The sequence below is a fragment of the Diabrotica virgifera genome, chromosome 3, assembly GCF_917563875.1.
Source record: "Diabrotica virgifera virgifera chromosome 3, PGI_DIABVI_V3a".
Classification (NCBI taxonomy): Eukaryota; Metazoa; Arthropoda; class Insecta; order Coleoptera; family Chrysomelidae; genus Diabrotica; species Diabrotica virgifera.
The window spans coordinates 100,959,960-100,976,011 of NC_065445.1; the positions used below are offsets into that span (position 1 = coordinate 100,959,960).

The 16,052-nt window shown below is 32.7% G+C and overlaps 1 protein-coding gene across 2 annotated transcripts in view; it reads right to left on the reverse strand.

Annotated features, from left to right (window-relative positions):
- LOC114341240 (striatin-3) overlaps positions 1 to 16,052 on the reverse strand; it is a 124,244-nt gene that overhangs the window by 84,075 nt on the left and 24,117 nt on the right. For both annotated transcript variants that reach the window (XM_028292040.2, XM_028292039.2), the window contains exon 2: positions 97 to 244. In XM_028292040.2, the coding sequence (XP_028147841.1) occupies positions 97 to 244 (148 nt within the window). The remainder of the gene's footprint in view (positions 1 to 96; positions 245 to 16,052) is intronic.

The following is a 16,052-nucleotide window of genomic DNA, read 5'->3' on the forward strand; positions in this document are numbered from 1 at the left end:
AATATGTTATTTTAGCACATCATATTCTAAAAACCAAGTATCGGCTTGACGTTGAATCTCCGTATGATCTGTTTATTAGTTCTTGTCTGAACTTACCTTGTTGCAACTCTGTGCCATATTTTAATTTGTGGAATTTGGCTCTTTCCTGTTTCAAAGCATATTCCAGCATCTTGATACGTCGCACCAAATCATTCTTTAAATTTTCTTGACCTTTTCGTTCTCCCTGAAGAAATGCAATTCGAGCCTAGAACAAAATTATTTTGTTAAGCATGATAAAAAATTCATTAGTAAATTATAGTTTTCGTGAAAATTGTTCTTATTTTGTAATGGTTAAGGTAAAGACATTTAAAATTTCAGTTGCACAAACCAGGGTTGTTTCGTTTTAAACATTTTGTTTTAAACAACTGTTTTAAACATGTGTATATGTTTAAAACGCTTTTTGTTTAAAACAGTTTAAAACATGTTTAAAACACTTAAATTAAACAAGCGTCTTTTTTTCATTGTCTTGATTAAAATAATAAATAAACAGTAAAAAAAAATTTCAAATACATTATAAAAACTTTTCCATCCAACATGCATATTATTTATTTATTAATAACCGGAACTTAACAAAAATTGGAAAACTTAAAACATTTTGCATACAAGAGTTAATAAATTTCTCAAAAACTGTTCCAGTCTCACAGTGATCTTCTAAAATTGTGAATCTGATATCTGATCAGTCACGTCATCACTGATGCAATTAAGCTCTTTAAAAATTGAAACCAACTTAGCAGCTTTGACATTGCCTAGCCGATTACGTAGTTTGGAATGACAAACCGTATGTTGAGGAGAAGAGTCTTCCTATGTTGACTGACAATGCATTAACTGTGTGGAGCTGTTGAGCAAGTTCAAACGCTGTAGTATTTATATTTTTCATAGAACGCCACCAAGTCTCTGGTACATATTACATGGTTTAAAGTTTAAAGGGTACACACTTTGCCTGGTAATTAATAATAATTGACAATGCTCCTGGATGATAATTTATAATGGATGGATGTTAAGTTTATTTCCACTAAAGCGCTTATCAAGAAAATTTGCCAAAAAATGAGCTGAGGTCAAAGCCATTTCCATACGGTCCTTCGTATCATGTATAAAAATTCGCCATTTGCATGTTTCAAAAAAATACTAAACACCCCAAAATAACTTACAGTAGGCGTTCTTGCAATAATAGCTAACTTGCAATGCGAATTTATAAATAGTAAGTCTGGGGTTCCCCCAGGCGATAGCTCCTAATTGCAATTGGTTTTCTTATCTATTATGTTAAAGAAAAGTTAAAATCAAAATTATTAATATTATGTTTAAGAAAATATGATTTAAACAATGTTTTTTTCTAAGTCTTATTATTGTTCAAAACATACAATTCAAAATAAAAAACGCATGTTTAAAACAAAAAAAAAATGTTAAAAATAAAAAAAAAACATGTGTTTTAAACATGTTTTATTTGTTTAAAACATAAAATTTAAAAACAAAATAAAACATGTTTAAAACAAAAAAAAACATGTGTTTTGTATAAAATTAAAAAACATGTTTTTTCAACCCTGGCACAAACTGTTATAAGACTTATTACAAATTAGAACATTTTTTTCGTAAGCTTTAACTTTACAATAAATTGTTTATTTTCGAGTGCGTAATGTTCTTCGGACCAGAAATAGGTTCTTCCTGGGATCCTTTTTGAGTAAACCATTTATACAGGGTGTTTCATTAATAATTGTCCATATAGTAACTGGAGAAACCTTAGCACAAAATACGAAGATTTAACCTAAAACACTTAAATAAAATGTGGTTTCTTACTGAGTTACAGGGTGTTTTATCTAAAAATTTAAAAACTATTTTTGCTCAGCATTTTAAAACTATTTTACGTATCCTTTTCATACTTGGCAGGAGTATAGGTACTATAAAGGCTACCAAACTATGTTAAACAAACGTTTCTGGCTATTACCAGAGGCGTACGACGGGAGAAAGTTATTGGTTGACCCTTTCGAAATTCTACGCCACTGGCGAAATTGCTATTTTAGTTCAATTTTTGGATTCTCCAATACTTTCTATGAAAATAATATACTCTTCATTCGTAGCGATAAAGTCATTAGTTTTCGAGATCTTTGAAGTTAAAAATGAAACGACACGGTTATTTTGATTAATGTATTGTGTCGCTTCATTTTTAATTTCAAATATCTCGAAAACTAATCATTTTATCGTTACGAATGAAGAGTATATTATTTACATAAAAAGTATTGCAAAATCAAAAAATTACACTAAAATAGCAATTTCATCAGTGGCGTAGAATTTGGGAAGGGTCAACCGGCCACTATCCCCTGTCGTACGCCTCTGGTAGTAGCTAGAAAAGTTTATTTATCTAAATTTAGTAGGGTGTACAGTACCTACACTTTCTGCCAAGTATGATAAGGATACGCCAAATAGTTTTAAAGTACTGGGTACAAATAATTTTTAAATTTTAATGATGAATCATATTATCATAAATTAATCAAAATAACTGTGCCGCTTCATATTTAACTTCAAATATCTCGAAAACTAATGACTTTATCGTTACCAAAGAAGAGTACATTATTTACGTATAAAGTATTCGAGAATCTAAAAATGGCACTTAAATAGTAATTCAGCCAGTGACGTAGAATTTGAGAAGGGTCAACCATTCACCATCCCCTGTCGTACGCCTCTGGTAGTAGCTAGAAACATTTGTTTATCATAATTTAGTAGGGTGTCTAGTAGTCGCACTTTCTGCGAAGTATGAAAAGGATACGTCTAATAGTTTTAAAATGCTGAACAAAAATAATTTTTTAATTTTTAGATAAAACACCCCCTGTAACTCAGTAAGGAACCACATTTTATTTAAGTGTTTTAGGTTAAATCTTCGTATTTTGTGCTAAGGTTTCTCCAGTTACTATATGGACAATTATTAATGAAACACCCTGTATACAGCATCATCTAAATCCGTGTTTGAGGCAAGTGTCATCGTTTGTTGACTTGTAGACATTGTGGAATTTGTGCAACCGTGTTTTATACACACAATGATGGCATTTTTTGAGGTGTAATAGCGTAAAAATATATAGTATACGAGTGAGCCATTTCCGTCCAATTTGTTGAGCGATGTAAGTTTGCGCAATTTGCTCGCGTTTATACGTACTATGTATGTTAATGCCATCACAAGTTAAAGAACACAATACAAATACACTGTACAATAATTGTTTGAAAAACAGCCCCAGTTGACCAAATTTGTTTGCCTGGTGCCTATATGGGATAATGATGGTAACGGTACCGGTAAATTGTTCATATATTCAATAAAAATTCGTAAACCAAATTCTCTATATTTCTATATTTAATATAGGTATTCCGGGTATTCGGTCACCATGTTTCATTCGATGCCATATACATTACGTTTGATTTTTTGTTGTAATTCGTATGGTGCTTAATTTAAATAGATAAATATGAATATTAAAAAATACTACACGAAAATAGCTACAACCCATATAAGAAACATTTGTCACACCTTATGCTAAATAGTTTTAAAAATTGTTTAGGTTAAGAAACAATATAATATACTGTCTGTCTATTGTCTGTTTGAGATATTATGTCTTCGAATACAATATTTTAAATTACATAACTGTATATTTTAAAGAAAATTAACATTTGTTCCTTCAAATATCTTAAAAACAAGGTATTTAATTTTTGAATAGTTTTAGTTTTAAAAACTAAGTTTTCAATCTAATGGCACATAAAATAACATCCAAAAATGTTATTCTACATCCTACCAGACTGAAAACAATGGGAACCTTCTCTGGTAACACCTCCGAGGCTTCTACAATTTGCAAGCCATAACTAATGCTGAGACTAAGGAAAATGGGGGAATTTTACAAGTTATAATTCACGTCCCATCGGCTCAGCCCGGTAAAGTTCCAACGAGAATGGTTCCCTTCGTAATTCAATCAGAGTGAACATGTAAATAAACAATGAATAACCATTTTCAATTTCGTTGCAACACGAAACTACTGCCGCATCATTATTCCAGTTCAATCAGAGAGTGCAGCAAGCACCTCTACCGGTTTCGAAACTTATTAGTCTCTCATCAGGAGGCACATATGCTGCTCTCTCTGACCCAACTAGGACAAACCCCGGTGTGCAGTCACGGATTGCAACGAACGAAATGGCAGGGATGCCCTAGCGGCAACTGCTATCAAAAACTAAGTTTTCAATCTAATAGCACATAAAACAACATCCAAAAATGTTATTCTACATCCTACCAGACTGAAAACAATGGGAACCTTCTCTGGTAACACCTCCGAGGCTTCTACAATTAGCAAGCCATAACGGATGCTGAGACTAAGGAAGATGAGGGAATTTTACAATTTATAATTCACGTCCCATCTGCTCAGCGCGGTAAAGTTCCAACGAGATTGAAAATGGTTATTCATTTTTGATTTACATGTTTACTCCGATTGGAGTACGAAGGGGACCATTCTCGTTGGAACTTTACCGAGCTGAGCAGATGGGACGTGAATTATAAATTGTAAAATTCCCTCATCTTCCTTAGTCTCAGCATCCGCTATGGCTTGCAAATTGTAGAAGCCTAGGAGGTGTTACCAGAGAAGGTTCCCATTGTTTTCAGTCTGGTAGGATGTAGAATAACATTTTTGGATGTTGTTTTATGTGCTATTAGATTGAAAACTTAGTTTTTGATATCAGTTGCCGCTAGGGCATCCCTGCCATTTCGTTCGTTGCAATCCGTGACTGCACGCCGGGGTTTGTCCTAGTTGGATCAGAGAGAGCAGCATATGTGCCTCCTGATGAGAGACTAATAAGTTTCGAAACCGGTAGTGGTGCTTGCTGCACTCTCTGATTAAACTGGAATAATGATGCGGCTGTAGTTTCGTGTTGCAACGAAATTGAAAATGGTTATTCATTTTTGATTTAGTTTTAGTTTTATTTCTATTCTATCAGAAATACTCTCCTACAGATCGATGTTACCTACCCAATACTGTTTGATATTAGGGATGTAGTATCGATATGTTGTTACCATTTAGTGGTAATGTTTAGTGTGGTAGTGGTACAGTATGTAGTGTACTTAATGGCTACCAGAATCAACACAAAATGTTTACCTTGACTAAAACAACGGCAGGCCTCTATGAGTAGATGGTTGGTCTGATTAAGTCGTTATTTGCTTCCATTTGCTGCTTCACTGATACATTTGCTAGTTAATATTTACATTATTATAAGACAACAAATTCGACATGTTTAAAATACGACACAATTTACAGTGGACCCATTTATTATATTAAAAAGGACTGATATATTTTGTTTACACTTACAAACTTACAGAAATTAGGTATTTTTCTGAGCTTAGCCGTTTTACCTTCAGGTCATCATCAAGGCTATGCTACAAGAAAATTCACTATAAATATGAGTATCATGTTTAATATTGTTTTAAACTAAAATATAATTACATGATTTTTTATTTTTAACATTAATATTTAAGGAAGCAGTTAAGTGCAGCAGAATTAATTAAAAATAATAATAAATAATAATATAATTTTAACGATATTATTTAAAATAACTATTCTAATTGGGATATAATATATTATTTAAATTTTAAAAATACAGAAAACATAGTACCTAGTATCTTCACGCTAGTCTACAGTACCGCCTACTGTGCCATCTTTTTTACTTTAGGTATAAGTCAAAATGATTTTTTTCATAATTAATCACTATAAATATAAATTAAACATAAAATAATTATCAGTAGTAATTGCACAAGAGCTCTAAAATTATCGAATTTTTCCCGAGTGACACTTTGACCGTTTTAATTTCACGACCCGAAGGGGAGTGAAATTATGCCAAAGTGTCACGAGGGCAAAAATTCGATAATAATTTTAGAGATCGAGTGCAATTTGTTGCGATTATTTCATGAATAAAACTGTTCAAAACCAAAATTTTATTGTAATTTATTTATGTAAGTACAAATTAGTACAATTAAACACACAGTTGTTATAAATATGTATTTGACGGTTAAAAGTCATCACTTTTATAATTTTTAAAACATTAATTTTCATTAATGTCACTGAATGTATTTTTTCGTAGCAACGAAGGGCATCTGACGTAATATACTTGACGACGGGATATTATCAAAAATTATCGGGTATAATATCACAAGAGAGTGAGAATAAATTGAAAATAATGCGACAGTTTTTCAAAAATTTGTTGTCTGGCAATAGACACGAGAGCCCGCAGGGCTCGAGTGGTTATTGCCCAATGACAACAAATTTGAGTAAAAATAAAGCATTATTTTCTTAAAAAAAACATTACATTATTTTCTTATTTATTCTTACTGTCGTGTGATATTCGTAAGATTATTTTTTAATACGTATATTATGGATATTTTCTTAAATGTGACAGTTGTCAAAACTAGGAAACTGGTTGCCATTAAACAGAAAAAATCTACTTAAAAAAATTCTATCGGTAATTTTCTACAGTAGATAATTCTCAGTATAATTTTAATCTGATTGGACAGAATTAAACACGTGATCAAATATCTTACTATATGCTCTGAGCTTCGCTGGTGGCGCTCCTAGCGGATTACTAGTTCAACTTTCACCGGTAATTTTTAAATTTATTATTTAATTGTTATCGCCTAACATTTACAACGCAAAAATTAATTAAATTATAATCGATTTTTTTAAGATTTTGCTAATCATTTTGACATTCTATTGATAAAATATGAATTTCTTACTTCGAATACTTTCACAATTATCGTGTAGATGGCGCTAAGATTTTTAGATTAAATTATAATTACATATTACGGAACATTAAAAAAACTTAAATTCAGTATTTAAAACGTAAGTATATTTAAGGTAAAAATATATACCACAGCTTTGACCAACTAATATTTTTTATAATTAATGTTTTTAATTTTAAATTTAAATTAATCACTTTGACATTTATGTCAAATTTCCGGTAAACGTTTACAGACTTGCCACTACTGGCGCTCGCGAATTTGTAAATATCCCCTCTACGTACGAGCTCACAGCGTATATGAACGAAATAATCAGTAGTAATTACACAAGAGCTCTGACATTATTGAATTTTTCCCGAGTGACACTTTGACAGTTTTAATTTCACGAGCCGAAGGCGAGTGAAATTATGTCTAAGTGTCACGAGAGCAAAAATTCTATATTAATTTCAGAGGTCGAGTGCAATTTTTTGCGATTATTTCATGAATAAAACTGTTCAAAACCAAAATTTTATTGTAATTTATTTATGTAAGTACCATTAAACACGCAGTTTTTATAAATATTTGACGATTGAAAGTCATCACTTTTATAATTTTTAAAACATTAATTGTCATTAATGTCACTGAATGTATTTTTTCGTAGCAACGAAGGGCATCTGACGTAATATACTTAACGACGGGAGATTATCAAAAATTATCGATTTAATTCAGATTTCTGTAGCTTTCTATTGGTCAGAATCTCCTATGAATGAAATAATCAACGTAATTTTGTATAGTTTGATAATTATTATCAGTATTTAAAAAAAACGTTTTAGGTCTGGATCCCGCGTATGAAAAAAAAGTTGATTAATAGCAAGCTGAAAATTTGTTAATAGCTTAAGGGTGTCTAGTCGAATAAACTTTGATATGTGTGAACACTGGAACAGGGGTAGTTTTAATTGTGGAACAGGTTAAAAATTTGGAACGGTCACAGCACGAAAACGGCACATTTATTTTGTCCGACAGGACAGACTTAAACTCTTCGAACAGAGATTAAACTCTCATGCAAAAATCAGACTGCTATTTATCACCAAATGGGCGTTTTAATGAGTGGAACATGTAGAATATGTCAAATGACAGGAATTATGACAGGTAATAAATAGCAGTCTGATTTTTTCATGAGAGTTTAATCTCTGTTCGGAGAGTTTAAGTCTGTTCTGTCGGACAAAATAAATGTGCCGTTTTCGTGCTGTGACCGTTCCAAATTTTTAACCTGTTCCACAATTAAAACTACCCCTGTTTCAGTGTTCCCATATATCAAAGTTTATTCGACTAGACACCCTTAAGCTATTAACAAATTTTCAGCTTGCTATTAATCAACTTTTTTTTCATACGCGGGATCCAGACCTATTTCATTTAATATGTATTTTTTGATTATTACAACTTTGTTCGGGGTAGGTATTCAATTATACAGTTATAGCTTGTACAACTTAATAATAATAATAATAGTAAAATACAACTGAACTACTCTACCTTTCTATTGATATCCAATTTTAAATAGAGTACATCAAATTTTAAGCGTAATACCCTCGATGACCACTAACCAAGAAATAATCACTACACTTCGAATGATGACGGTTTTTCTTTTTTTATTTTTGTAATTACTAACAAACTAATAATCGATCTAGACTGTTGCAATAAGCAGTCACAAAGGATTTCTGGTATAATGAAAGTTTCCACACAGTGAAACCTATGTCGGACAACTCAACCATAAAAATGTATTGCCTATTAAAAAACATTTATGCAATTCACCATTATTTTTTTTCTATTTACGTCTTGTGTCTTGAAGAGCAATGATTATTTTACAATTAATTTAATAATGCTGATTATGATGTACTCGTAATTTTAAAAGAAAAAGTATAAATTTCTATTTATTGAAGTTTTCTCGAATATTCTTATAAAAACTTGTGAGGTACTCCGGGAATGACCGAGAAGGAAATCATAGCTTAATTAACGCACACTGCAAATGGATGAAAGCTTTAATACACAGTTACGGAAAAAGTTAGGTAAACGGGTAATAATCCTAAGGTTATCCGGGTAAAGTCCGAAGTACCCGCGATGTATCGGTAATATCTGAGAGTAAGTCCAAAATATAATTTAAATAGTTCAAATTTCGGGTTTTACTCGGGTAAAACACATTCTACTTGCTGCCATTTGGCTAAATACTTAATTGGTTATATGTACTAGTAATGGCAAGGCCATAACTGTTTGAAAGATATCTTAAATTTAAGAAACACTCGATACGAATCGTATCCGCCATGTTTTACCGTAGCGGCGTAGAGTGTTCGTAATCCCTATGCAGATAACAGACATAGAGGTATATATTAACATAGAGGGAGCCTACCTTCCGCGCTTCCTGACGACAAGATCTCAGGGACTGGTTTGCTGCATCTCCTTCTAACACATTGTATCGAGAATCTATAATGACATTCAGTGTGAATATAGGCACGGAAGAGGAGGACAACTGTAGCAGCTTTACTATGCGTAAGAGTGAAACAGCACTAATCCAAATAAAAAAGATGGTGTCGTCACTTCGCTCTGAATGACACTCTCTCTATGCTAATATTTAACTCTATGATAACAGAACAGAAATCTGTCGCAGGTTTGTCAAAATGACAGTGCCACTTTCTCTATGTTGACTAATCAGTTATTTAGTTATAATATGTCCGATTTCTTGTTAGAGATAAAAAATTTTACTATGTCCAATATGACACAAAATCTAGGCATGGGATAAAAAAGTTTATTTGAAGAATATTTTTTTATTCTTCTTAATGGCGGTACAGGTTCCTTTTTGCAATATTTTATTTAGTTATAAGAGTAATTTCCACATACTAACATAAACTGCTCGTCAAAATTTAGGGATATGGAATATTATGCTCATTTGCATAGTTGATTTTTTCGTGAACAGATTAACGGATTTCGCTAATTTTTTTTTATTATTTTAGATTTTTCTTTAGTATTTACACAGTTGTGCAAAGGTTTACTCAAACTTCTTTTTTGTACTTATACCAGGTGGAAGAAAAGAAATGTTTTTCTTATGTTAAGTTTGTGCCACCCTGTAGGGAGGACGAGGTACATGTTAGTATACATCCAAATTGTATTGTAGTCTAATGTTTTGTGAACGTTTTATTTTTTGAATGTCCTTGATATCTTTAGAAACAAAGAAGATAGGTGGTTTTACTCTTTAACAGGTGTTTTAACTGAAACAAAACTAAATTAACAATAAAAAATAGCAGTTAACAAAACTTTAAAAACAGAAAGGAACATAAGATAAACAATTCTTATCGACACCTATAAGAGTTATTTGTCGACCAGGTAAGCGGTATGCACAGCGTAATATAAGAGAAACGAGATTGTTTAATGGAGGCCATGTGATGTTTTGGGGCGGAATTTCCCTGAGAATAAATACGGATTTGGTGTCTTCGTGGAGGCTCTTTAAATAGCGAGAGGAACATTACACAGATTTTTTTCTTTAAACACTCTGTTCCTTTCGCACTATATATGTAGAAACTAATTTCATCTTAGTGGTATGACAAGACATGGCCTTTTCCTGTATCGCATGTCGTCAGTAAAAACACATACTAAAGAATAAAACCGGCTAGTTTCTTTGTTATTAAAGATATCAGAGAAATTAAAAAAATAAAATTTTCGCAAAATATGAAACTACAACATAATACCGATGTATACCCACCTTTGTGTCTTTTCCTCCCTACAAGGCGTCTCAAACTTTTGTTTCGGTTAAAACACATGTTAAACTACAAAACCGTCTATTTTCTTTGTTTTTAAAGATATCAGGGACATTCAAACAGCAAAATGTTCGTTCACAAAACATAAGGCTACAATTAGATTCTGATAAATACTCACATTTGTACCTCGTCCCCCCTACACGGCGTCTTAAACTTAACATAAGAAACACATGTCTTTTCTTCCACCCGGTATAAGTACAAAAAAGAAGTTTTGAATAAACCTTTGCACAACTGTGTAAATACTAAAGAAAAATCTAAAATAATAGAAAAAATTAGTGGAATCCGTTAATCTGTTCTCGAAAAAATCAGCTATGAAAATGAGCATAATTTTCAATATCCCTAACTTTTGACGAGCAGTTTATTTCTCAAATTGGGCTCTGTACCGCCATTCTTTATTATATTACGAAATGTGTGCCAAATATCTAGACAAAATATTCAAAATTACAGTCGCAATCTTGGACCGCGTTTGTTGCTACCTGTTGATCGCTACTGTTGCCTCTTAATGCGTTGCATTACGTTCTGTAAATCATTGTTGTTATCTGTTATTATTACTGTACCGTCTGCAAAACGAAAATTGTTCAAAATTTCTCCATTGATAGATGTACCTTCCTGTTTTACATTGGAGCCAGTCAATTATATCTACTACTTTCCACCAGACCGTCGCACAGTGGTTCCAAATGCTGAAAACGTGGCCAAGAGGCGAAAAAAAAGTCTCTATCTAGGGATTTTCATGTTAACACTTGTTTTCTGATACTATCGTAGAGTCGTAATACGCAGGTATAAGGATCAGACTGGATTTATTCTGGTTCATAGATCAGGAATAAGTGAGCCATATCCGAAATTATTTTTACTTGCAGAGAAAGTGAAAAAGAACGCGTCTATTGAAAATGCTCTAAAACGTTTTGTGGTTTATCAATTCTATCGCTGTAAAGCAGATTCTTCTTTTTTAAGTATGTAGTAGTGTAAGATGTAAGTTAACTTAAGATTTAGTAACAATAAATGCCTTAAATTTGTTATTGCATAAATAGTGAAAACATACTTGAAATATTCAAAATTTTGTAAAGATACTTTCAAAAAGTACAAAATTCTGCATAATTCTGCGACTAATTTTTATTAATCTTAGGGCCGGTTGTTCGAACGCTAATCAAGAATGATCATTATCAAATAATTAATTACTGTCAATGTCTACTTTGTTTGGGTTGTTAAAAAGTCTGTGGAGTCTATAATCAATTAATATAACAATAATTATTAACATAATTAATAATAAATCTCATAATTGTAATTAATTATGTTTTCAGCAACCCAAACAAAGTTGACATTGACAGTTTTGATGACAGTAATTAAATATTTGATAATGATCATTGTTGATTAGCGTTCGAACAACCGGCCCTTAAAGTATATAGTAAGAAGATACAAAATCAGTTTGGTTTAGCTGCCTATAACTGCCTATGCATTGCTGGTAGCTGTTTGAATATAAAAGTGGGAAATTACGCATATTACATGATTCTGGCGATTGTTGAGTATGTATGGGCGGTTGTACATAAGTAGTAGGTTCTGAATATTGTACTTCATAAAGAAAATGTATTGGTAACCAGCAATTTCAAAAGTACCTTATAATATAAAATTTTAAACAAATATCCGTTTAAAATAAAAATTTCGAATTTCTTTCGGCCATATTGGCTCCACCATTTTGTTAAAAAAAAAAGTAATTTAAGATTTGTAATCAGCGACCTTAAGCTATTAAATTTGACAAAAAAAATTGCGTTTTGATTGATAATTTCAATTTTTATCAGCCACGTTGGATCCGTCATTTTATTTTTCAAAAAGAATAATGTCAGATTCGTAATCAGCGATGCAAAAACCCTTAAAAACGAAAGTAATTTCGAATTGTATAAACAATATACGCTTTTAAAGGTTCATGACCACGTTTTCGGCATTTGGAACCACTGTGCGTCGGTAACATTTCCACTAATTTTGAATGATAGCTTATTGTGACAATAACGACAGCATTATTTGGTAGAAAATTCTATACCTGAGAAATTGTTGGTAGATGTCGAAACGAACTCTGTTCGCTACCAATGTGCGTGATTATTAAGGCCAGCGCCCACGTATACGGAACAGCCCGCTACGGAACGGACCGCGACGATCGGCATGTTAATATTTTCGTGTATTCAAATGGCTCAGCGCTATGTGCTACGATTCCGTAAAGTAGGCGCTGAGCCATTTGAATACACGAAAATATTAAAATGCGATGGTCGCGGTCGCGGTCCGTTCCGTAGCGAGCTGTTCCGTATAAGTGGGCACCGGCCTTAAATCTTCGACCCTTTCCTGCGGAAGCATTTAAACCAGTAGAATATCCTTCTCGGAATGCTTGTTGAGAACTTTGTAATATGTTTTCATCTAAATAGAAAATGCATCTTCCTCCTAATCTATAACTTTTTATACACTCAGCGGCACAAAATTCCACCACTCAAAATGTTTGGTTAAGTTTGGCAATTTATAACTTTATTATTTGTGCTTCGATTTTCAAGATTCTTGATTGTAGGTACATGTCTGGAATCAAACATCCTCTATCCGGACAGAGGCAGGAGAATCCGACGATATCAAAATCAAACGTGGGGTCCGTCAGGGATGTATACTATCCCCCCTGCTGTTTAACATCTACTCTGAGGAAATCGTTCAAGAAGCAGTGGATGATGTTGAGGCCGGAATTCGAATTAACGGAGAATGTATCAATAACATAAGATACGCAGACGACACTGTGGTATTTGCTGACAGTTCTGAAGCCCTACAGGAGTTAATGAACAGAATCGCAGAAGTTAGTCAGAAATACGGACTTTCACTAAACACTAAGAAAACAAAATGTATGAATATCTCTAAGAACAAACAGCAATTTGGACGACTCAGTATAAATGGTCAACAAATAGAAAGAGTAAAGACATATACCTACCTTGGTACGAACGTCAATGAAAATTGGGACCATTCTATAGAAATCAAATGTAGGATAGAGAAAGCAAGATCTGCATTTCAAAAAATGTCAAAGTTGTTCAAATGTCATGATTTGTCGATACCCATAAAAGTCAGATTACTACGATGTTATATCTTCCCTATACTGTTGTACGGAGTTGAGTCGTGGACTCTCACAGACGCCACCTGCAAGAAAATTGAGGCTTTTGAGATGTGGCTTTATCGTCGAATCCTGAAGATATCTTATACCGACCACATTACTAATGAGGGTGTTTTGCTGAGAATGCAAAAAGAAAAAGAGCTGTTAATCAAAATAAAAACAGGCAAAATCGAATACCTCGGTCACATCATGAGGAATAGTGAAAGATATGGACTGCTGCAACTGGTCTTACGGGGAAAAGTAGAGGGAAAGCGAGGACCAGGAAGGCGAAGGATTTCGTGGCTGAAAAATCTACGTACGTGGTTCAACACGACCACTACAAATCTTTTCAGAGCAGCAGTGTGCAAAGTACAGCTTGCCATGATGGTCGCCAACATCCGAAACGGATAGGCACTACAAGAAGAAGAAGGTACATGTATTGATGTCGTTTGTTATTATTCCAGTAACAAAAAATTTTTGCTTAGATGGCATTATACGGGGGTGAACGGAAGCGTTGTATTTTCTCCTTACTTTAAAAAATTCTTTGGAAAAATTGGAGGGCTGATTTTGTTTCATACACCCTTTTGTATTATCTTGGATGTATCCCTAAGATTTTGTTTTTTGAATTATCCGAATATCTCTTTTCTTGTAAAAGCTGTAAATAAAAACACTGCTTTGAAGGTTTATTTAATTAAAAATATCAAACGCACTAACAAAATTAACAACACAAAACAAAATTAACAACAAAACAAAACAATTTAATAGCGGGTATGTCCACCTCTAGCAGCAACGACTGCTCGCAATCTGTTTGGCATCGAATAAAGATGTGTTTTCCTTGCATGGGGAATAGCCCGATATTCCTCTACCAAGGCCATAACTGTATCAAATTTTCTGGAGGCCTAGGATGACGGCGAATAGCCGTCTCATAATTGCTCAATAGGATTGAGATCTGTGCTGTGTTTTTATTTACAAAAAATTGTATAGCTCTTACAAGAAAAGAGATATGCGGATAATTCAGAAAACAAAATTTTAATAATGCCTCCGGGATAATATGACAGGACTATGAAACAAAATCACCGCTTCAATTTTTCCACAGAATTTGTTAAAACTAGGAGAAAATACAACGCGTCCATTCACCCCCGTATAATGTCATGCAAGCAAAATTCTTTTGCCGGAATAATAACAAACGATATCAATACATGTACAGTTGAGTCCGCGAGTCTTTACCCGTGCGTCATTAATACCTGGCGAGATAAAACACATACTTTTTATCTAGCATCATTCTCTTCCACGCATGAAACTCATGACAAACCAGCTGTAGTTTGTTATTAAGTAAAAACACATGTTATTTTTATGAACCATCTAGACTCAGACCATTGAAAAGAGATAGGTACAAAAAAAGACGATTCGGAATGTTTTCATATTTTAAGCACAATTTGTTTGACGTTTCTGCTTTGTTTACTTTTGTGGTTGTCAATCAGTTGAATTTTTTGCGGTTTTTGTCGAATTTTTGCGTTTTAAAGTTTCTTTATATTACACAAACAGTTGTTTTCACAACTAATTTTATATTGGGCTTTGAAATTTTAAGGTAAATCATTATATTTTGGCAATTAATATTTAAAACATACAAAGCTAACGTCATTCACACAGTAAAGAAATGATTGTGTTTAGATTTCCGTCAAAGTGAATAAAATAACAAAAATAAAATATGTTATTGAAATTTTTTATAAATTGTTTATGTATTTATTAATCAATAATAATAAAAGAATTTATTAAGCTACTTCAAATGTAGCTGTAATTCTGCACAAAAATTTTGAAGCAAAACTTACATTTGACATTCTATATATTTCATAACGTCAAATTTTATAATAAAACCCGTAATCGGAACAGTAGCCACTTTCTGTCACTTGTTGTTGCGTGAAATAGATTTCCGACTTATTTCGTATGCTTTAAATGATCACGCACGGGTAAAGACTCGCGGACTCAACTGTACCTACAAACTGATGCAGGAATCTTGAAAATCAGAGTACAAATAATAAAGTTATAAATTGTCAAACTTAATCGAAAATTTTTAGTGGCGGAATTTTGTGCCGGTGAGTGTAGTTCTCAAATATTGCTTTCGCCAACAAATAATAATCTCTTCTATATCGTTCAATAGAAGTTTTTTCATTGATTTTCATAGCATTATCAAAAGTAATAACTCTTTAATTAATTGGAAAATTTACAGTAAGTGTGGATATTCAGTAAAAATCGGAAATACTAAAATGTGATCAAATGTCATTTAACCACAATAAAATTAAGGGAAAAGACTGCAATGTTACATAAGTCTATATTATGACCACTACATGCTATTTTTGGAAACAATTTAAATCACAATCGATAA